The 23,454-nt window shown below is 46.7% G+C and overlaps 1 protein-coding gene across 2 annotated transcripts in view; it reads right to left on the bottom strand.

The window, feature by feature from the left end:
• The window catches only part of ANKRD35 (ankyrin repeat domain 35), a 46,189-nt gene that overhangs the window by 2,308 nt on the left and 20,427 nt on the right, over positions 1–23,454 (bottom strand). For both annotated transcript variants that reach the window (XM_087881254.1, XM_060682571.2), the window contains exons 5-12: positions 22,816–22,873; positions 13,816–13,886; positions 12,074–12,180; positions 7,702–7,886; positions 5,877–5,914; positions 2,715–4,988; positions 1,246–1,335; positions 645–710 (exon numbers count right to left, since the gene is read on the bottom strand). In XM_087881254.1, the coding sequence (XP_087737380.1) occupies positions 645–710; positions 1,246–1,335; positions 2,715–4,988; positions 5,877–5,914; positions 7,702–7,886; positions 12,074–12,162 (2,742 nt within the window). In that variant the 5' untranslated portion in view covers positions 12,163–12,180; positions 13,816–13,886; positions 22,816–22,873. The remainder of the gene's footprint in view (positions 1–644; positions 711–1,245; positions 1,336–2,714; positions 4,989–5,876; positions 5,915–7,701; positions 7,887–12,073; positions 12,181–13,815; positions 13,887–22,815; positions 22,874–23,454) is intronic.

Below are 23,454 nucleotides of genomic sequence, written 5' to 3'. Positions count from 1 at the left end.
AAGAGAGGGAGAGAGAGAGAAAGGAGAGGGGGGAGAGAGGGAGAGAGAGAAAGGAGAGAGGAAGAGGGAAGAAAGGGAGAGAGAGAGAAGGAGAGAGAAAAAGAAAAAGAGGGAGAGAGGGAGAAAGGAGAGAGGGAGAGAGAAGAGGGGGAGAGAAGGAGAGAAAGAGAAGAAGAGAGGGAGAAAAAGAGGACGAGGGAGAGATAAAGGGAGAGAAGAGAGGAAGAAAGACGAGGGAGAGATAAAGGGAGAGAAGAGAGGGAGAGAGAAGGAGAGAGAAGGAGATAGGGAGAGAGAGAGAAAGGAGAGGGAAAGTGAAAGGGAGAGGGAGAGAAAGAGGAGAAGAGGGAGGGAGATGAGAGAGGGGGAGAGATAAAGGGAGAGGAGAGAGGGAGAAAGAAGAAGAGGGGGAAAGAGGGAGAGAAAGAGAGAGAAGAAGAGAGGGAGAAAAAGAGGAGAGAGAGATAAAGGGAGAGGAGAGAGGGAGAAAGAAGAGGGAGAGAAAGAGGGGGAGAAAGGTGGAGAGAGAAGAGAGAAGAGAGAAAGAGGAGAGAGGGAGAGAGAGAAAAGAGAGAGAGGGAGAAGGAAAGAGAGGGAAAGGAGGGAGAGGAGAGAAAGCTGCTGGAAGCTCCCACCTATCTTACCTGGGCTGCATTGAGCAGGTGAGTCCTGTATATGGCCACGATCTCTTGGTGGTTCTTTTGCGCAACCTGAAAGAAGCCAAGCGAAGGGGTGAGAAACGGCCCATGGGGGCTCAGCAGTCAGCAGACTCAACAACCCCATACAGGCAGTCCTCAACTTACGACCATCCTTTCAGCAACCCAGAGCCTCCTTGACTCTGCATAATGACTGCAGAATGGGAAGAGCTGGAATCGCATGGCCGCCTCGCTTAAGCAACGGCAACAATTTATTCGTCATAATTCTGGGCTCCATTGTAAGTCGTAAGTCGAGGACCAGCTGTCGTGCATAACATACAGCATAAAAACCAATTTCCCCAGCCACTACTCCACAGAGATTAGCTGGACCGCGTGGCGAAGGAAAGATAATATATAGGGCAGAGCAAGGCGGGAATGGCGGTTCCAGCAGGTGGTCGATTTTACCGGTTCTCCGAACCGGCTGAATCCCTGTGCAAAAGTCTTGGTAGGGTTCGCCAGGACCAACTGGTCGAAATAGTACAAATGCCAGCACCAGAATCGCTTCGTATCGCAAGTGTCGCACCCCCACGCCAAGTCCTGTGTGACTCACCTCGTTCTGCAGGATCAGCCGAGTGCGTTCGCTCCGTAGGTTCAAGATTTCGCTCGAGAGCTTCTCCGTTTCCTTCAGCAGCTTCTTGATCTGAGGGGAAACCAAATCAGACGGCACGGGTATAGTCCTCGACGTACGACCGCAGAGGAGGCCAACACTTCTGTGCTTAAGCGAGGCAGTGGTGAAGTGAGTTTTTCCCCCATTTTACGACCTTTCTGGCCACGGTCGTTAAGTGAATCGCCGCAGTTGTTAAAGTTAGGAACGTGGTTGTTAAACGAATCCAGCTTCCCCATCGACTTTGCGGGTCAGAAAGTCAAAAAAGGGAATCAGGTGACCCTGGGACACTGCAACCGTCATAAGTACATGCCAGTTGCCAAGTGCCCGAATTTTGATCACGCGACCGCGGGGATGCCACAAAGGTCGTAAATGTGAAAAACGGTCATAACTCACTTTTTTCAGTGCCATTGTAACTTCGAACAGTTGCTAAATGGATAGGTGTAATTGTTGTGGTCCGCCAGCAGCCCATGGAGCTGGCAGCGGAGTCGGACAGTGAGGAGGCTGGGGAGGATCATGGGCCAGTCCTGGTATCTGGGGAAGGCCCGGACGAGGGCTCTGCGTCGGAGGCAGAGATGGGGCCAGGGCCATCTGGGAGTGATACACAGACTCCGGAGCCCCCAGAGTCAGACAGCAGAGACGTAGAGAAACAGGAGGAGCCTGTTCCTAGTGCGTACATGCGCAGAGCTGCCAGAAGGCATGAACAGTTAAAACAAAAGGGTAAACTCGGGAGTAAGGCCTGGAGATGATTGGCGCCTTCCAAAAGGCTTAAAAGAGAAGCAAAGGCACACGGGCCCTTTGCAGGAAAGCAACGTTGTTAACTCTGTTCCCAGTCGGCATCTCTGTTTGATTCTGGAATCCGTGTGGCTTTGCCAAGTAGGCTGGAAACAGCAAAAAACGGGCCTTCCCCACCCCCCCACCCCCGAGGCCATCCAGAGGCAGGAAACAGCCTATTTCCCTACTTCTGGTGGGCCCAGGAGGCCCAAAAATCAGCTGAGCTCGCGTGCCCACTGATATGATCAGGTGGCATGCATGCCATAGGTTCGCCATCACACGGGTCTAGGGTCTCCTGCTTGAGCAGGGGTTGGGCTAGAAGACCTCCGAGGTCCCTTCCAACTCCGTTAACTTTCACATATCATCTTGTGTATGGGTTTAAGATACCTGATACAGCCACTTGTCATAGGGTCTCCTACTTGTACAGAGGGTTGGACTAGAAGCAGAAGGTGGCATTCAGCCGGTTTGCACAAAACTGTAGCGGCAATCGCACCTTTCCCAGCTCGGAAAGGTGCGCAGACAGTGCACGCACGCGATGTGAGCGTGCGGGGGTAGAACTGGTGGTAAGACCTCCAAGGTCCCTTCCACCTCTGCGATTCTGTTAAAAGTTGCCTCTTCTCCCCGCCCCCTTTGGTTCTTACCTTGGCGTCTCTCTCCTGGCACATCTTGGCGATGTCGTCCACTTTCTTATTCAGCTTGTCCACGTTGCCCTCCAACTTCTGGGACTTCCCTCTCAGCTCCTCCACTTCCTCCTCGTGCTCCAGAGCTTCGGCCATCAGCTCTTGAGTCTTCCGCAGTTCGCGGTCCAGGGCTTCCTTGTGACGGGTAGATGCTCCCCTGGCTTCCTCGTATTTCTCCCGGAGAGCCGCCAGTTCCTCCCCCAGGACCTGAGCCCTGGTGGATAGCATGCTGCAGATCTTCTCGTACTTGCCGAGGACTTGTTCTTCCTCCCGGCGCAGGTCAGCCATCTGGGCCAGGACTCGGTCCAGGAGCTGCATCAGGCTGGCTGCCTTGAGGCCACCTTGAGTCACCTGAGATGCAACCAGCAGCTTCTTCATCTCCTGCAAGCCTTTCTCCAGTTCCACCATCTGCTCTCTGACCTTCCAGTTTTCCCCGATGACCTCGGAGGCCTCCAAGAAGATCTCTTGACCGGTTTTGTCATCGTCGGGGCTCCTGGGATCAAGCAGGAGGGTCCGGTCGGCCTCCAAGGCACGGTTCTCCTCTTCCATCTCGGACACCAGCTGCAAGGCCTCGTTCTGCTTCCTCACCACGTTGTCCAGCTTCCAGTGGAGCTCCTTCAAGATGCAGCTGTCCAGGTTGTCGCCGATGATGCCGCTGGCGTCTTGGTTCACCTTCTTGAGGAAGTTGTTCCTCACGAACATCACCTCCTTCCTCTGCTCCTCCAGCTTCAGGCGCAGCTTGCCCGATTCCTCTTTCTCCAGCGAGAGATCCTGGGACAAGACCTCCACCGTCCGTTTCAGCTCTTCCACCAGGCGCTCGGTCTTCTCTGCCCGAGGAGAACCCTCCGTGGAGCCATGTAACTTCTGAAGTTCTTCCTGAAGCTTCTCCCTTTCCCTGCTCAGCTGGGCCAATTCCTGCACCAGGCCGCCGTTGTTCTGCTTGAGGTCCCACACTTCCTTCTCCATGTCAGAGCTTCTCCGATGGCATGGACGGGCCTTGCTTTCCACCCCCTCAGGTTTCGGCCTGAGCTTCACCTGCCCCACAAGACCATTATGGAGCTGGGTCTTTTCTACCCCATCTTTCTGCAGCTCCTTGACGGTCTCTAAGCGAGCCGGCTCGTGGCTAGAGCCATTCTTCTCTTCTTCAGGAAGACCGTTGCCGTTGACCAAGGTTTTGGAAGGAGGCTCCAAAATGGCTTCTTGGAGAGGTCGAGCTTTGTCCACGAGAGCAGAACAGGCCTGTTCCAGGTTAGCCAGAGCCCCCTCCAGGCCGGTGACAACCTTCTTCCAGGCCGTGACGCATTTCTTAACTGCGCCGGATGGCACCGCTTGGAACTGCAGCCTGCTGCGGACGGCCTCCTCGGCTTCCTTCTTCAGGTCCTCGTTTTCAGCCAACATGGCCACCATCTCCTCCCGGGCCCTGAACTGGGTCTCCTCCATCTCCTTAATGCACTGGGCCACCTTCGCCTGGGCAAGGCTGGTCTCGGGAGGACTGGCCAGGTGTTTTCCCAGGAGCCCCCGCAGCCTTCGGTTCTCGTCGCCCAACTGCTGCGTCCGACCCTCCATCTCCTTGAGGGCCGCGTTCTGCGACTTCTTCTTGGCTTCGAAGACCCCGATGACGGCCCTCATGTTCTCCATGTGCCCCTCCATCTCCTCCACCCGCCTGACCGCGGTGGCCTTCTCCTCCAGGGCTGCCTGGAGCTCATTCCGCAGGTGCTTCAGCTCCTCCGCCTCTTCTTCGCCAGGCCACCGGACCGTCCCGGCGGGCTGGAGCTTGGTGGGACTGGTCACCTCACCTTGCATTGAAGCTTTGGCCAGCTCCTTCTCTGCTTCCTGCTGCTTCTTCCTCTCCTTCAGGTCTCGGACTTGCTGGGCTAGAAGGTCCAGGCAGTGGTCCCCTTCCGTGTGATCGTGGCCGAGGTGCCGACTCAGCTGCCGCCAGTCGCGGACACGTCCCTCCCGATCTGGCAGGAGTTGGCCGATCTCCTGTACTTGGTCCCAGACCTTCTCCTTCAAGAGCTGGCACCCCTTGGAGAAGACCTGGCACTCTTTGGTCTTTTGGTCCAGCTGCAGTTCCAGCTGGATCACTTTCATCTTTTCCTCCCGGAATCTGCTCTGCCATTCCCGTAACTCGGAGCCTTCCTCCGCCTCTCCTTCATCGTCGCTCTGGTCGCCCGCCTCGCTCTGGAAAGCCAAGCTACTCACGTCGGTGTCTTTCCCGCTCTCGGAGGGCACCTGCGGGAAAAGGGACAGAAATCACACAGGTAGTCCTCGACTTGCCTTGACTCAAGGGAGGTACTAATCCCACTCTATAAAGCCTTAGTAAGTCCACACCTAGAGTCCTGCATCCAGTTTTGATCACCACACTATAAAAAAGATGTTGAGACTCTAGATAAAGTGCAGAGAAGAGCAATCAAGAGGATTAGGGGACTGGAGGCTAAAACATACAATGAACGGTTGCAGGAACTGAGTTATGTCTAGTCTGGTGAAGAGAAGGACCAGGGGAGACAGGAGAGCATCTTCCAGTACTTGAGGGGCTGCCCCAGAGAGTAGGAAGGGGGTCAAGCTATTTTCCAAGGCACCCGAAGGCCAGACAAGGAAGAATGGATGGAAACTGATCAAGGAGAGATTTCAATTACACTTTCAATGACCTACGACCACAATTGAGCCCCGAATTGATGTTGCTAAGTGAGACATTTGTTAAGTGAGTTTTGACCTATTTTATGGCTTTTATTGCCACCTTTGTTAAATGAATCACGGCCATAAGTACAAAAATGCAAACAAACTGCTAGTACCCTGTTTCTCCTAAAATAAGACCTCCCCTGATAATAAGCCCAATCGGGCTTTTGAGTGCATGCACTAAAATAAGCTCACCCTGAAAACAAGCCCTCCCCGAAAATATTTAAATGCACGAGCAGCCGGTCCCCGCCGTTTCCTCTGGTTTCCTCCACGCGCCCCAAAATAATAAGACCTCCCCAAAAATAAGGCCAAGCACTTTTTTCGGGGTTCAGAAAAATATAAGACAGGGTCTTATTTTCGGGGAAAGACGGTACCAAAGAACTAAAAAAAATCCCCACCAAACCTCTGGTTCTTTTAGTTGAAAGTATAAATGGCCGCTCTTACCTGTGAACCAGTTTCCGACGAGTCAAACAGCCCCAGTTCTGTGGAAACAGAAGCACCAAAAATGAATGGGATGAAAGGATGTGTCGAGAATGTCAGGTTCTTTTACAGGGCTGGTGGGGTGGGGTGGGGTGGGGTGGGGGCTTCTGTGCCAGGTTTCTGGGAGACCCCTTTGCTGCCTTGGGCAGACAGACACGGACTCCTTCCATGGGTTGACAATCTCCCAGTTTTTCAGATAGATAGATTGACTGAGTGATCAGTTGTTTGAATGATAGACTGAGTGATAGATTGATTGAGAGATTGAGAGATCAATTGTTTGATTGATAAAGTGATAGTGATAGAGTAATAGATTGTTTGAGTGATCGATTGATCGATTGAGTGATAGAGATATACTGATTGAGTGATAGTGATAGAGTAATAGACTGAGTGATCGATTGATTGAGTGATAGATTGAGATATACTGATTGAGTGACAGATTGATCGATTGAGTGATTGAGTGATAGATTGAGATATACTGATTGACTGAGTGAGAGATTGAGAGATTTATTGAGAGATTGAGTGATCAATTCTTTGATTGATAGATTGAGTGACTGAGTGATAGATTGATAGATTGAGATACACTGATTGAGTGATAGATTGAGTGATAGATTGATAGATTGATTGAGAGATTGAGTGATAGTGATAGAGTAATAGATTGATTGATCGATTGAGTGATCGATTGATTGATTGATACATTGAGATATACTGATTGAGTGATAGTGATAGAGTAATAGATTGAGTGATAGATTGATCGATTGATTGAGTGAGTGATTGAGTGATAGATTGATCGATTGAGTGATAGATTGAGATATACTGATTGATTGATTGATAGATTGATAGATTTATTGAGAGATTGAGTGATCAATTGTTTGATTGATAGAGTGGTAGAGTGATAGAGTGATAGATTGATTGAGTGATCAATTGATCAATTGATCAATCGAGTGATTAATAGATTGAGATATACTGATTGATTGAGTGGTATTGACAGATTTATTGAGAGATTGATTGATTGATAGATTGATAAATTGATTAATAAATACATTGAGAGATTGATATAGGCAAATAGACAGAGACAGATCAATCTATCAGTCATTTATCAATCGATCACTCAATCACTCAATCAGTCTATCTATCTATTTATCTATCTATCTATCTATCTATCTATCTATCTATCTATCTATCTATCTATCTATCTATCTATCTATCTATCTATCTATCTATCACTCAATCTATCCATCTATCTGAAAAACTGGGTGATTTTCAACCAGTGGATGGAGTCCCATTTTTGACTGCCCATGTGAAGTTAACCAAGGCAGCAAAGGGATCAAGGAGAGATTCAACCTGGAAATAAGGAGAAATTTCCTGACAGTGAGAACAATCAACCGATGGAACAGAAGCTGCCTTCAGAAGCTGTGGGAGCTTCAACACTGGAGGCTTTCAAGAAGAGACTGGACTGCCATCGGTCAGAAATGGTGTAGGTAGGGTCTCTTGCTTGGGCAGAGGGGGGTCGGACTAGATGATCTCCAAGGTCCCTTCCAACTCAGTTACTCTATTAATCCTTACTAGTCCATGCCAGCCATTGAGTTTGGAATTGAAATAGAAAAAGGAAAACGTTCGTGGAGATGTCCCCAATTCTTCCTCATCGTATACTTTATCTCCTCTAAAAATATGTGCCACTCAGTTTCCAGATTGGTACTTATTTTTAAGAGGGAATAAAGTCTATTTCCGGCACATACTTTTGCTGCCAGATCGACACGAGTCGCGATTTCTCCGCCCGGCTCCCCAATACCTCGTTTTTTCCATCTCTTCAAGGCAGTCCGGATCTGTCTCCGAAGAATGCGGTTTTTGCTTCGCGTGGCGTAGTACAAGGCATCGTGGTCGGTCTTGTCCATCAAAGCCACGTTGGCCCCGTTCTGCAGGAGAAGGTCAGCTGCCTCCGCGCCTCCGTTTTCGCAGGCAAGGATGAGAGCCGTCCTGGACAAAATGGGTAGAAACCGTGTAACAGATTAACAGAATTGGAAGGGACCTTGAAGGTCATCTAGCGTGTGCCCACACCAATAATTCAACCCTGCCCCCCGTGCATGAGTGCGTGACCCCCCATGCGCTCCCTCCACTTTTGACATGCGATGGCACGGTGGGCCCCATAGGCCCGTTTTTTGCTCTCTTGGAGCCTGGGGAGGGCGAAAATAGCCTTCCCACCCCCCTGGAGGCCCTCCGGAGGCTGGAAACAGCCCGTTTCCTGACTTCTGGTGGGCCTGGAAGATCCCAAAATAAGATGGCCAGCTTTTTATTTTATTTTATTTATTATTTTATTTTATTTTATTTTATTATTTTATTTTATTTTATTTTATTTTATTATTTTATTTTATTTTATTATTTTATTTTATTATTTTATTTTATTTTATTATTTTATTTTATTATTTTATTTTATTTTATTTTATTTTATTTTATTATTTTAATCAAATTTATATACCGCCCTTCTCCCTGAGGACTCAGGGCGGTGTACAGCCAAAGTAAAAACATAAACTACAATCATTAAAATACAATTAAAAAGATATATATATATATATATATATATATATATATATATATATATATATATATATATATATATATATATATATATTTGGCCCCATAATTAAAAGCAATGACAAAACAATTAAAAACATTTTTAAAAAGTGTTAGGCCAGCCCGGCTTGCTGGAAAAAGAAGGTTTTAAGGGCACGGCGGAAGGCACCGAGGTCTTGGATTCTCCTTATCTCCGGGGGCAGCTGGTTCCAGAGGGTAGGTGCCCCCACAGAGAAGGCCCTCCCCCTGGGGGCCACCAGCCTACATTGTTTGGCTGATGGCACCCCGAGGAGGCCCTCTCTGTGGGAGCGCACGGGTCGATGGGAGGCCGTCGGTAGCAGCAGGCGGTCTCGAAGATATCTAGGCCCTATGCCATGGAGCGCTTTAAAGGTGATAACCAACACCTTGAAGCGCACCCGGAAGACCACTGGGAGCCAGTGCAGCTCACGCAGGAGAGGTATTATGTGGGAGCGCCATGCAGCTCCCGTGACTACCCGCGCGGCCGCATTCTGGACCAGTTGGAGCCTCCGGGTGCCCCTCAAGGGGAGCCCCATGTAGAGAGCGTTGCAGCAGTCCAGGTGAGAGGTGAGCTAGGAGCTGACCTAGGGCAAAGCTCGCGTGCCCAGAGATATAGCTCCACATGCCACCTGCGGCACACGTGCATAGGTTCCCCATCATGGCCCTACATCATTTTCGACAAATGGCAGTCCGGTCTCTTCTTGAAAGCCTCTCAAATATTGGAAGACTGCTAGACTAGCCATGCCCAGTTCCTGTAACCATTCTTCAGATTACAGATTAACAGAGTTGGAAGGGACCTTATAGGTCATCTAGTCCAACCCCCCCTGAAGCAGGAGACCTGACACCATTTTTGACAGATGGCAGTCCAGTCTCTTCTTGGAAGCCTCCAGGGATGAAGCTCCCACAACCTCCGAAGGCAGCTTCTGTTCCATGGGTTGATTGTTCTCACTGTCAGGAAATTCCTCCTTATTTCCAGGTTGAATCTCTCCTTGTTCAGTTTCCATCCATTCTTCCTTGTCTGGCCTTCGGGTGCTTTGGAGAATAGCTTGACTCCCTTCCTCCTCTCTGTGGCAGCCCCTCAAATACTGGAAGATGCTCTCATGTCTCCCCTGGTCCTTCTCTTCACTAGACTAGCCAGGCCCAGTTCCTGCAACCGTTCAGTGGTTATTTAAGAGAATGACACAGTTGGAAGAAATCTTGGAGGTCTTCTAATCCAACCCCCAATTCAAGCAGGAGACTTCCTCCACTTACACCCACAATGGAGCCCAAAATTCGTATTCCTGAGTGAGAAATTGGTTAAGTGAGTTTTCTCCCATTTTACAGCTTTTCTCCCCACGTTTGTTAAGTCAAAAATCCAAATTCAGAGGCTTGGCAACTGGCACGTACTTATGACCGTTGCAGTGTCCCGCGGTCACGCAATCCCCTTGTCAGCACTTCAAGCTGCATTTACTCCAGTGCTGACATAAGAAGGAGAAGCGGAGGCGTCTGGAAAGGGACGTTTGACTTTTCACCTACTTATTTTCCCTGGAGATAATATCCCCTAGGAGATGGGATGGGAGGGGGGAAATTCCTTTGAGCTGGAGCAGTAGATTAGGGGTAGAGTGACTTGGAAGATGGCCAATGAGTGCAGGGGAGTGGGGAACGGAAAGGGAGGGTTTTGGGTCTGGAAGTCAGTGTTGGCTGCGATGAGTCAGAGCTAGAATCTCGTGCTTAATAAATGGGAGTTTTTCTTCAAAGACTTTGTTTGAAATGCAATTTATTTGAGACGACCTCAAAACCTGACACCCCTTTTGCCACCTGACAAAGTCAATGGGGAAAGCCAGATTCACTTCGCTTAACTGCAGTGATCCACTTAACAACTGTGGCAAGAAAGGTTGCAAGATGGGGCCAAACTCACTTCATGTCTCGCTTAGCCGCAGAAATGTTGGGCTCGATTGCTGTTGTAAGTCGAGGACTATTGGTAATCACCAGTCTACACTGGACTGGACTGGACTGATCCCACTGTCATCATCATCATCATCATTGAACAACCCCATAATTCCTTTCGGGGTAGAGTCTGGGCAACTGAATGGAGCCGACTGTTTATTGGCCGGATGCCTTTCCTGTTGCCAATCCGGAGTTATATCCAGCAGATAAATTCTCATTGTGCCCAGAGAGAGAAATATCTGCCTCTACCTAGGATCGAACTCACAGCCTCCAGATTGTGAGGCGAGAGCTCCACCTATAGGCCACTACACCACTCTACTGTACTGATACCACTGTACCCTGATAATATAACGTACTACTTGCTTTGAAATAATAATACAGTGGTCTAAGGCATCCTGTTATTAAGCTGGTTATTAAGACCAGCTGCCTGCAATTACTGCAGGTTCGAATCTCGTCAAGGCTCAAGGTTGACTCAGCCTTCCATCCTTTCTAAGGTAGATAAAATGAGGACCCGGATTGTGGGGGCAATAAGCTGAACTTTGTATAAATATACAAAAAGGATGAAGGCTATTGCTGAGCACATTGTAAGCCGCCCTGAGTCTCCGGAGAAGGGCGGCATATAAATCAAATAAAAAAATAAAAAAAAATAAAAAAATAAAATGTATATTTTTTAAAAAAGGACAAAAAAGAAACTCCCTCTGCTTGCCACAGAGACGAATTTGGACATCAGGGAACAGTTGGTGTAAGTTCTTCCCACATCTGGCCCCACCTCTGGATTTGAGGGACACCTAGTTCTCTAGGCCAGAGTTCCCCAATCTTTCCGGGTTGGCGGCCCGAGCTGTGGGGGCGGATGGGGAGAGGGAATGATATTGTGGGATGGGTAGGTGCATGTGTGTGCGTGAGCACCTGTGACATTTGTGGCGACACTCACGTGAGTGAGACCATGCATGCCCGTGGGCGCTCACACACCAGCCAGCCACTCACCTGGCCCAGTGGCGATTAGGCTGTGGGTTGCAGCCCCCTTCTTCTTATGGCCTGTCGGCCACCGGCCCCTCCAGCAGCCGAATCGGAGGAGGAGGAGGAGGCAGGGAGGCAGGGTCAGCATCTGAGCAACCTGACAGCTCCGAGGGGGAGGAGGGAATGGAGTTGGCAGAGAGAGAGAGACAGAGGCGGAGCCTGGGCCGTCCGTCAGTCCTCAGATGGAGAGTCAACCGCCCCCAGGTCTGGAGGTGGCTGATGAAGAGGAGGAGGAACAGCTGGGTCCAGTGCCTGATGCACAGAAGGCAGAGGAGAGGAGAGCAGTGGAAATCTATGGGCCGGTCCTTGGGACGGAAGAGCCACCGCTGCTAGCAAGGCCCCACCTTAGCTCTGGGGATAAAAGGCAGGGGGCGGAGATGAATAGATGTGGCAGACGACTATTCCTCTCCCTGCCGGACAGACTTGTTAGCCTGCGAGAGAAGATTTTTGCCAGGGCTGCCGGCGCTCCTAATTAAAGGAGTCTTTTGAGTTCACGTCAAAGGTTTTGTCGTGTTTGAGGAGCTGGGTCAGACCATTTCATTAAGCGACTAAACCTTTTGCCTCTCCCGATTCCAGGCTGCCGGATTCCGCGGCCTGCCTCGCAGGGTGGTCGCCGCGAAGGAGAGACTCACTTGCCATCCTTATCCGGGAGGTCGACCTTGGCGCCCCTCTGGAGCAGCTGAGAGCAGATGGCCGTCTGGTTCCCCTGAGCCGCGATCATCAGGGGCGTCCGGTCATTCTGGAGCCAAAAGGAGAAGCATAAAATTCAATTTTGGGCCCAAAGAAGGGGGCGGGGGGGGGGGGGAAAGGACAGGACCAAAGCAAGGATGAGCAGCGGATGGTTCCGGAACCCATCTTGGGGCTTTCTGGAACGCTGACCTTTTAGCTTGCTTTTTCCAATTAGCAACCCAGTTGGAAGATGATTTAAAATCAATTTATTGGAGTGCTTTGATAAAGTGGGGGGGGGGTCTCCCTATGAAAAAAGGGGGAGCCTGGAAAAATGGCTTAGGTTCACTTGGTTTAGAAATGGTGCTGTTGATGAGCCATGGTGGCGCAGTGGTTAGAGCGTGGTACTGCAGGCTATTTCTGCTACCTGCCGGCTGCCTGCAATTTGCCAGTTCGAATCTCACCAGGCTGAAGGTTGACTCAGCCTTCCATCCTTCTGAGGTCGGTAAAATGAAGACCCAGATTTTTTTGGGGGGGGGGGCATAGGCTGATTCTGTAAACCGCTTCGAGAGGACTGTGAAGCGGAATATAAGTCTAAGTTCTACTGCTATTCCTTCCTTCCTTCCTTCCTTCCTTCCTTCCTTCTTTTTCTTCCCCCAATTCGTCTCTTATTCATGTTTTCTTCTACCTAATTCCTCCCTCCCTCCCTCCCTCCCTTCCTTCCTTCCATACTTCCATCCATCCATCCATCCTTCCTTCCTGTTTCCTTCCTTTTCATTTCCTTCCTCCCTCCCTTCCTTCCCTCCTTCCTTCCTTCCTTCCTTCCTTCCATACTTCCATCCACCCATCCATCCTTCCTGTTTCCTTCCTTCCTTTTCATTTCCTTCCTTCCATCCATCCATCCATCCATCTTTCTTCATTTCCTTCCTTCCTTCCTTCCTTCCTTCCTTCCTTCCTTCCTTCTTTTTCTTCCCCCAATTCGTCTCTTATTCATGTTTTCTTCTACCTAATTCCTCCCTCCCTCCCTCCCTTCCATACTTCCATCCATCCATCCTTCCTTCCTGTTTCCTTCCTTTTCATTTCCTTCCTCCCTCCCTTCCTTCCCTCCTTCCTTCCTTCCTTCCTTCCTTCCTTCCATACTTCCATCCACCCATCCATCCTTTCTGTTTCCTTCCTTCCTTTTCATTTTCTTCCTTCCTTCCATCCATCCATCCATCCATCCATCCATCCTTCTTCATTTCCTTCCTTCCTTCCTTCCTTCCTTCCTTCCTTCCTTCCTTCCCTCCCTCCCTCCCTCCCTCCCTCCCTCCTTCCTTCCTTCCTTCCTTCCTTCCTTCCTTCCTTCCTTCCAGTTACAATGCAGTATTGCAGGCTAACTCTACCCACTGTCAGCAGTTCGATCCTGACCGGCTCAAGGTTGACTCAGCCTTCCATTCTTCAGAGGTGGGTAAAATGAGGACCCAGATTTTTGGGGATAAACTGAAATGGGCAGGTTTTACCTTTATATAACTAGCATTATAACCTGAAATAGCCTTCCCCCAATATAGTGGGAGTTTTTTCCATTTTCCCAGTAATAAAAGTAAAATTTACTACAGTAGTAAAAAAATAATAATATCCCAGCTCATTAAAAAAGTGCCTTCCATTAATCAAAAATTGTCAATAGGAAAAAAAAAACTCCTTAATAACTAAGTTAGTAAATGACTTTTACCTTATCCGTGACATCAAGGAAGGCTTCTTGGTCGCAGAGAAGCAAGACACTGGAGGCACAACCAGATAAAGCTGTTGGTGGAATTAAAAAAGGGGTTTAAAATGTTGAAAAACTCAGATTTTTACAATGTGCCCATAGTAGTAAATGCAATTTTCAAGACCAAAGGTGTTTTTAAAAAAAAAAAAAAAAACTTGTAGCAAATTTAACTAATCTCTGCTAAACATCATAAACCCTAAATTTCATTTAAAAATAAATAAATAAAATAAAAGTAAAGGAGGAATGTATCTTTAACAAAACATACGCGTACTCAAAAGTAAGCCTCGGTGAGATCCGTAGGACTGATGCCGCTAGGATAATTATTATCCTCCTTAATTTCACATAACAGTTAGAGTTGGAAGGGAACTTGGAGGTCATCTAGTCCAACCCTCTGCTCACACAGGAGGCCGATACTAGGGATTCAAACCGCCGAACTGCCGACAGTTCTGATCGACAAGCTCAGTGTCTTAGCCACTGATCCACCTAGTCATGGCCGTCTGAATGATGGTTGTATGATACCATAGAATTTTACATGAGATGGGCATTAGTGAACTTTACTTATTAAATTTATATGCCATTCATAGCTTGTCTTCCATTTGTAACCCTTCCTTCCTGCTTTTTCCATCTTTCTTCTCAACTCACTGTCCCATCACAATTTTAATTTATTTGGCATCTACAGAGGTCATGCATATATATATATATATATATATATATATATATATATATATGCATATTCTTTCTAGCCAGGTTTATATATATATAGTTTTATTTAAATATAAGGCTTTAACTTAATTTAATATATGGTTTTATCTTAATTTAATATATGATTTTAATTTAATATTTTATCCTATATTGTATTGTCCACTAGATAGATGATAGACAGATGACAGATAGTACGATAGATGACAGATTGATAGTAGATAAAAGATAGATAGAAGGTAGATGATTGATAGAAGATAGATAATAGATGGTAGAAGGTAGATGATAGAAAGATAAGAAAGGTAGGTAAAATGAGGACCCAGATTGTGGGGGCAATAAGCTGACTTTGTATAAATATGCAAAAGTATGAAGGCTATTGCTTAACGCATTGTAAGCCGCCCTGAGTCTCCGAAGAAGGGCGGCATATAAATTAAAGCAAAAAAAAAAAAAAAAAAGATAAGAAAGAAAGATAAGAAAGATAGATAGATGAAAAATAAATGAAAGGTAAATGAAAGAAAGATAGAAAGATAGATAAAATCATAATAAAATCACCATAATACGGAATCATAGAATTACAATTAGTTCTTCCAGCACAACTATTGTTAATTCACAAGAAAAACTCAGAACAGCTGCACAGATTTGGTACAAAACTTTCTGCAACCAAATTGCAATTTTAATATCATCCTAAGCGGAGCAATTAAATAACTGGGGAATAATTTATCTCCCATGTTTAACTAATTTAATGTATGTGGGTTGATGATTAAATGTAAATCAAATTCAGAATTTGTCCAGGTTTACATTTTCTCACCCTTGTCTAACGTCTGTGTCTCCCCAAATATGCCAGTAAGCATTTAGAAAAAATTTTTTTTGCAACCCTGGGCTAAATGGCAATAAATGCTTGTATAGCAAACTGTGCCAGCTCAGCCACTGTGGTTCGTGACTACAGCTTTGAAAGAAACTATAAATAAACAAACCATGGCTTAGTGCAAGATGGGAAACCATGACTAGGCGTAGGCGTAGAAGAAAAAAAATTCACAGCAATACATGAAAGATAATTATGAAATACTGTAAATAAATAGCGCTATAATACTGTAAGTAGTCGTGCTGCAAAAATTCCTCCAAGTTCTGCTGACAGGTGATTAAAGATGTAAGTGATGTAATTTGGCATCTGCATTTACTTAAAACCAAGCATGAAATTATAGCGAGGCAATTAAGAGGATTTAGAATGGAAGCTCAAAGCTGCAGCAGTGTTAAAATTTCTGTATGTAACGAACAAAGTATTTAATAAGGCTGTTTCATTCATTCAGATCTCGGATGTCTTCTGCTTGTGTTCCCTTTATTTTTTTGAGCAGTGTATATATTTGGTATAAAATGGTTTGTCGTGAATGCGACAGCTTGAGGGCTCCTGGATTGGAGCTGAAAGGCGAAAGGGAGCAGAATGCCCCCTCCCATATGTTGGGGTAGACCAAGTGTCTTATGGAAAACACACACACACACACACACACACATATATATATATATATTTGTTTTCTGAGGTTTTCGCGGGTGTTTGTATGTAGGTCTTTGGTTATTTGGGTTTTCTCCCGCGTAAAATTGGAGGTTTCTTGGCAACGTTTCGACGAAGTCTCATTCGTCATCTTCAGGCTGGTGTCTTCGGCTTCGTGCTTCTAGGAGCAATGTGTGTGATCGCAGCTGTTTCTTCCTTTTAACTGCCAGTGGTTCACACAATCAGTTCACACCCCCACTGACTTTTTTTTTTTGTCAGGGTTTTTTCCTATGTAACATATATATATATATGCTCTGTAAGGATTTTTAGAAGATTTTAAGGTGGGATTTTAACCAGGATTTTAAATATTTTAACCAATTTATTTATAATGACGCGGGAAAACACCCGAGATTTTAATTTTTTAATTAATTTTTTTAATTATATATATGTAGGTCTTTGGTTATTCGGGTTTTCTCCCGTGTAAAATTGGAAGTGTCGTGGCAACGTTTCGACAAAGTCTCATTCATCATCTTCAGGCTGGTGTTTTCGGCTTCGTGCTTCTAGGAGCAATGTGTGATCGCAGCTTCCAACACTTCCAATTTTACGCGGGAGAAAACCCGAATAACCAAAGACCTACATAAGGGAGCATACTGCTTCCCTTTTGCCTTTCAGCTCCAATCCAGGAGCCCTCAAGCAGATATTTCCTTATCAGCAAATATATATATACGACATATATATATATATGTCGTTCCCGACTCTAGTGGGGCAGTGCTCATCTCCGTTTCAAAGCCAAGGAGCCAGCGCTGTCCGAAGACATCTCCTTGGTCATGTGGCTGGCAGGACTCAACGCCAAAGGCGCACGGAAAACGCTGTTCCCTTCCCACCAAAGGGGGTCCCTATTTATCTACTTGCATTTTTTTTAATGTGCTTTCGAACTGCTAGGTTGGCAGAAGCTGGGACAAGTCACGGGAGCTCACCCCGTCACGCGGCGCTGGGGATTCGAACCGCTGAACTGCCGAACCCTTTCGCTCGACAAGCTCAGCGTCTTAGCCCCCCGTTTGCAAATTCTGTGGGAGGCCTTTGCCGACATGTCTGCAAAACTTTACATCTAAGCAATTGGTGCTCCCCTGTTTGAAAAGGTAAGAGCAGCTCGGTTTACCTGTTTGGTTATGGAAGATGTGCGAATGCAGAGAGCTGACCAACCTCCCTCCGACAGGTGATGGATCTGTGCAGGCTTCACACACCCTCGAAACACACCAGAGCTTGTCCCAGCTTGTCCTGATGCTACTTTTCAAAATCTATCCATTAACAGAAGATTGTATGGGCCAATCAAGAGATCCGGCATACTATCGCTGCATTTGCAGGATGAGGTCCTAGTTTGCCTTGAAGGGTCACAGCTGGAGGAAAAGGGTGGCCCCTTGCAGAAACGTGGGGTAACGTAGCCCTGGAGTTCCCAACCACACACAATTTGATGTTGTGAAACTGACTAGATCGTGTTCCCTGATAAAATGCAATTATGAAATGGAGGAGAGAACCAAGCCTTCTCGGGGGAAGTTACTCAGAGGCTACAACAACCCTTGTGAACCTCAGCAGCGAGCAGAGCCTGGATGGTGTTGGAAGCAAAGAAGGATCCGATTTAAGTTAGGGTTTGAACGGGATGGGAGACCACCTGGGAATCCAAAAAGCTGGTGGCTCAAATAACAATTCAAGTAACACCCGCAAAGAATAACAGAAAAACAGAGTTGGAAGGGAACTTGGAGGTCTTCTAATCCAACCCCCAGCTCAAGCAGGCAGTCCTCAACTTGCAACAGTTCATTTAGTGACCAAAGTTATAACGACCTTGAAAAAAGGGACTTATGATCGTTTTTCAGTTACAACTGAAGGGATCAAAATTCAGACGCTCGGCAACTGATTCACACTTGCGACCATTGCTGTGTCCTGGGGGGGTGTTCACGTGATCCCCATTTGCGACCTTATGACACGCAAAGTCGACGGGGAAGCCAGATTCACTTAACAACCGGGTTACACATTTATCAGCTGCAGTGACTCACTTAACGACGGTGGCAAGGAAGATCGCAAAATGTGGCAGAACTCACTTAACAAATGTCTCAACAACAACAAAAATTGGGCTCAATTGTAGTCGTACATTGAGGACTATCTGTACCAGACTACCTGTGCAGTCTATTTTTGAAAACCTCCGGTGATGGACCACCCACAGCTTCTGGTGGCAAGCTGTTCCACGGGTTAATTGTTCTCACTGTCAGAAAGTTTCTCCTTAATTCCAGGTTGCTTCTCTCTTTGATTAGTTTCCATCCATTATTTCTTGTCCTGCCTTCTGGTGCTTTGGAGAATAAGTTGACCCCCTCTTCTTTGGGACAGCCCCTCAAATATTGAAATATTGCTATCCAGTTTTGGTTGCCACACTATACAAAAAAGAGGTGGAGACTCTAGAAAAAGTGCAGAGAAGAGCAACCAGGATGATGAGGGGACTGGAGGCTGAAACAGACGATGAACGGTTGCAGGAACTGGGCCTGGCTGGTCTAGTGAAGAGAAGGACCAGGGGAGACAGGAGAGCATCTTCCAATATTTGAGGGGCTGCCACAGAGAGGAGGAAGGGGGTCAAGCTATTTTCCAAAACCCCTGAATGCCGGACAAGGAATAATGGATGGAAACTAATGAAGGAGAGAAGCAACCTAGAAATAAGGAGGAATTTTCTGACAGTGAGAACAATCAACCGATGGAACAGAAGTTGCCTTCAGAAGTTATGGGAGCTTCATCACTGGAGACTTTCCAGAAGAGACTGGACTGCTATTTGTCAGAAATGGTGTCTGGGCGGGGGGGGGGGGGTTGGACTAGCTGACCTCCAAGGTCCCTTCCAGCCCTCGGATCCCGTGAACCTCTATGGCTTTCCTCCTCCATGCAGGAGGCCCCCAAATTAAATCTTCCTTCCAAGTGCGACAGCTTTTTCGCAACCGCATAAGAGGAGCGGCCGTTGCTGCTTTTTAAACAGCCCGTTTGATCATCGTCAGTTGTGCACAACTTAGCAGAACTTAAAACGTGAATAATAAGTTTTCCCAGGGATCCTACCAAGTCGCCAGGAAGTCTCTTGAATCTAGTTTGAGCTCCTGGTGGCTTTAGATCCCCCCCCCCATTAGGAGGGAAGCTCTTTTGTCTTTCTTACAAAAAAGATGTTGAGACGCTGGAAAGAATGCAGCAAAGAGCAACAAAAGAAAAAAGTTTAGGGGGCTGGAGGCTAAAATTGCTTTAGGTTGCAGGAATTGGATGGGTTAGTCTAATGAAAAGAAGAATTAGATTAACAGATTACGTTCATTAAATGTAGAATAAAATAGAACAGAACAGAACAGAATAGAATGCAGGATAGGATAGGATAGGATAGGATAGGATAGGATAGGATAGGATAGGATAGGATAGGATAGGATAGGATAGGATAGGATAACAGAGTTGGAAGGGATCTTGTGGGTCATCTAGTCCAACCCCCTACCCAAGCAGGAGACCCTACACCATTTCTGACAGGTGGCAGCCCAGTCTCTTCTTGAAAGCCTCCAGGAATGAAGCTCCCACAACTTCCGAAGGCAACTTCTCTTCCATGGGTTGATTGTTCTCCCTGTCAGAAAATTCCTCCTTATTTCCAGGTTGAATCTCTCCTTGGTCAGTTTCCATCCGTTCTTCCTTGTCTGGCCTTCAGGGGTTTTGGAAAATAGCTTCACCCCCTTCCTCCTCTCTGGGGCAGCCCCTCAAATATTGGAAGATGCTCTCCTGTCTCCCCTGGTCCTTCTCTTCACTAGACCAGCCATGCCCGGTTCCTGCAACCGTTCATTGTTATGTTTGAGCCTCCAGTCCCCTCATCCTCTTGGTTGCTCTTCTCTGCAGTTTTTCTAGATTCTCAGCATTGGAGCAGCAGACTAAAGTGCTGTTAAAGTAGCACTTAACTGCCAGCTGCCTGCAATTACTGCGAGTTCAAATCTCACCAGGCTCAAGGTTGACTCAGCCTTCCATCCTTCCGAGGTAGGTAAAATGAGGACCCGGATTGTGGGGGCAATAAGCTGCCTTTGTATAAAAAAAAAGAACACTGCTTAGGGGGCCCCCGAAAGCCCTACTAAGCAGGTATATACAAAAGTATGAAGGCCATTGCTTAACGCATTGTAAACCTCCCTGAGTCTCTGGAGAAGGGCAGCATTTAAATCGAACCAATAAATAAATAAATAAACCTCTTCGGACGAAGAGGTTGTAGAAAAAATACTTTTAAAAGCCTCTGACAATCCCAGCTGAGTCGCGCGATCATCAGAGGCTTTTTTTTTTTACTTTTAAAAGCATTTTTCCGGCCGAAGAGGTTGTAGAAAAAAGGCTTTTAAAAGTAAAAAAAAAAAACCCTCTGATGATCGCGCAGCTCAGCTGGGCATGGAGGGGGGGAGGCAGGGATTTTTGCTACTGGTTCTCCGAACTACCTGCCGCCATCGCTACCGGATCGGGCGATCCGGTCCGAACCGGGAGCATTTCACCCCTGATTCAAACAGGGGCACCAAAACAGGCTTGTGAAATGTCAGAGCTGACATGAAACTACCTTTGTGGCCCAGAGTTTTGTTTTCTTTTTAAAGTCTGTTACAGTGGTGGGTTCCTCCTGGTTCGGCCCGGTTCTGCCGAGCCGGTAGTGATCTACATGAATAGATCAGTGCCTGCAAAAATAAATGGGTAGATCGGTACAGCTCTGCAAGCAGTTAAAAGTCTGGTAGACCAGTACCTCTGCTAAATCCTAAATAATTGTCACATGACCATCAAGCCACGCCCACAAAATAAGCCACGCCCACAGAACCGGTAGTAAAAAAAATTTGAACCCACCCCTGGTCTGTTAGTTTGTTAAAAAGATGATCAGTAACATTATACAGGCAGTCCCTCGTGGGGCCAGAATCTGAAAACGACATTTAATGCAGCACAATTTCTGACTAAAATGGTCCCACTGAGATCGAATTATGTGGGCCTGATTGGGGTAGATGGCAGGCGTGATAAAGAAATATAGTGTTATGTCATTTTATTCTATTTTAGAACTTTACGTATTAAATTATTGTATTTTATCCTGTAACTATTGTATTTTACCCTACCCTCATTTTAAATTGTTTGTTTGGAATTTTATCGGTAACATATATTTGAACCTCTACGTTGATATGGCCTATAGCCGTGATGGCGAACCTATGGCAGGTGTGCCACAGCTGGCACCCAGAGAATTCTCTGTGGGCACGCGAGCCATCGCCCAGCGGATGTCCACTGGGCATATCCGCGCACCTCCCGCCTGCCAGCTGATTTTCGGGATGCACAGGGGTCGGGGTGCATGTGGGAGATGGGCGTGCATACACGGGGGTCGCGCAGGCATGCACAGGGGCAGGAAAAGCGTGGGGGGGGGAGCGGCACGCATGTTCCGGAAATGCAGAAACAGGCCTGTTTCCAGCCTCTGGAGGGGCCTCTGGAGCCCGGGGAGGCTGTTTTCGCCCTCTCGGAGGCTCGGGAAAAGCCTCCGGAGCCTGGGGAGGGCGAAAAATGGGCCTCCCAGAAGTTACAGAAGTCCGGAAATGAGCCTGTGGTGCAGGTTGTTAAAATTTTTGAATCCCAACCCTCGCGCGCATGCATGGGGGGGCGGGAGTCGTATGAGGATGCATGGGAGGAGTGGGGGGGTCGTGCGTATGCACATATATATATATGTTTTCGTAGATTTTCACGGGTACAGGTATGCAAGTCTATATACACTGCTCAAAAAAATAAAGGGAAGACAAGCAGAAGACATCCGAGATCTGAATGAATGAAATAGCCTTATTAAATACTTTGTTCTTTACATACAGTCGTTTTGTGTTCCCTTTAGTTGTTTGAGCAGTGTATAAACTTCTGTATGTAAAGAACAAAGTATTTAATAAGGCTATATATATATATATATATGCAACTTTTGGTGTATTTGAGTCTTTTCCCGTGTAAGATTGAGAGTATCTTCAACGAGGTCCCACTCGTCATCTTCAGGCTGGTGTCTTCGGCTCCGTGCTTGTGCTTGTTTTTGTATATGTATATGTATATGTATATGTATATGTATATATGTATATATGTATATATGTATATGTATATTTCTTTTTCTTTCTTTTTCGTAGGCTTTTATGTGCCTATTCTTTCTAGCCAGGTTTTACCTACGTAAGCTATGATGTTATCATCATAGGGCTGCATAACATCATAGCTTACATAGGTAAAACCTGGCTAGAAAGAATATGCGTATATGTATATGAATATATACGAAGACATATATATATATATATATATATATACATATATATAATAATTATACAGGTAGTCCCCGACTTACAACAATTCACTTAGTGACTGTTCCAAGCTACAATGGCGCTGAAAAAAGCTTTTCACAGTTACAACCTTTCCAGCAGTCCTATGAACGCATGATCAAAATTCAGACGCTTGGCAGCTGGTTCACACTTATGACCTAATGGTTCACACTTATGGCCACTGACTCGTGTTTATGACGGTTATAGTGTCCTGGGGTCACGCAATCCCCTTTTGCGACCTTCTGACGAGCAAAATCAATGGGGAAGCCGGATTCGCTTAACAACCGGGTTACTAATTTATCAACTGCTGCGTTGACTTAACAACCGAGGAAAGAAAGGTCGCAAAACAGGGCAGAATTCAACTTAACAAATGTCTCACTGAACGACCGAAAGCTTGGGCTCAATTACGGTTGCAAGTCGAAGACTACCTGTCCTTTTTTTAGGACTCACCAGCCCAATGCAGAGGCGTCCGACTCTCCCCATCCACGCAATCCTCGTCTGCTCCATGCTGTGAGAAAAAAAGTATAGCTATATAATCCTTATTGTACAATACATGTAATGTCCTGTGTACGAATAGCTTTTCATGAAAAATGAACAGCAGTATCACACAAAGTATACAAGACTACATTTTTTTCCCTACAATTAAAATCATCCCACAAAGTTTGGATGGGAATGTTTTGTAAAATTCGTCCCCGCCAACAAAAATAATAATTCATCTCTTTTTCCAGGTGGGGATATTTTCTAAGCGCTATTCCTGCAGAGGCGGCAGAAAAAAAAACAGAGTGGGAAGAGAGCTTGGAGGTCTCTTCAAATATCGGAAGACTGCTATCATGTCACTCCTGGTCCTTCTTTTGTCTAAATTAAAAGGTTCCCCTCGCACATACGTGCCAGTCGTTCCCGACTCTAGGGGGCGGTGCTCATCTCTGTTTCAAAGCCGGAGAGCCAGCGCTGTCCAAAGACGTCTTTGTGGTCATGTGGCATGACTCAATGCCAAAGGCGCACAGAACGCTGTTCCCTTCCCACCAAAGGGGGTCCCTGTTTTTCTACTTGCATTTTTTAACCTGCTTTCGAACTGCTAGGTTGGCAGAA

This window comes from Pantherophis guttatus, chromosome 18 (assembly GCF_059756535.1).
Source record: "Pantherophis guttatus breed Tessera chromosome 18, ASM5975653v1, whole genome shotgun sequence".
NCBI lineage: Eukaryota > Metazoa > Chordata > Lepidosauria > Squamata > Colubridae > Pantherophis > Pantherophis guttatus.
This window is presented reverse-complemented; position numbering and strand designations above follow the sequence as displayed.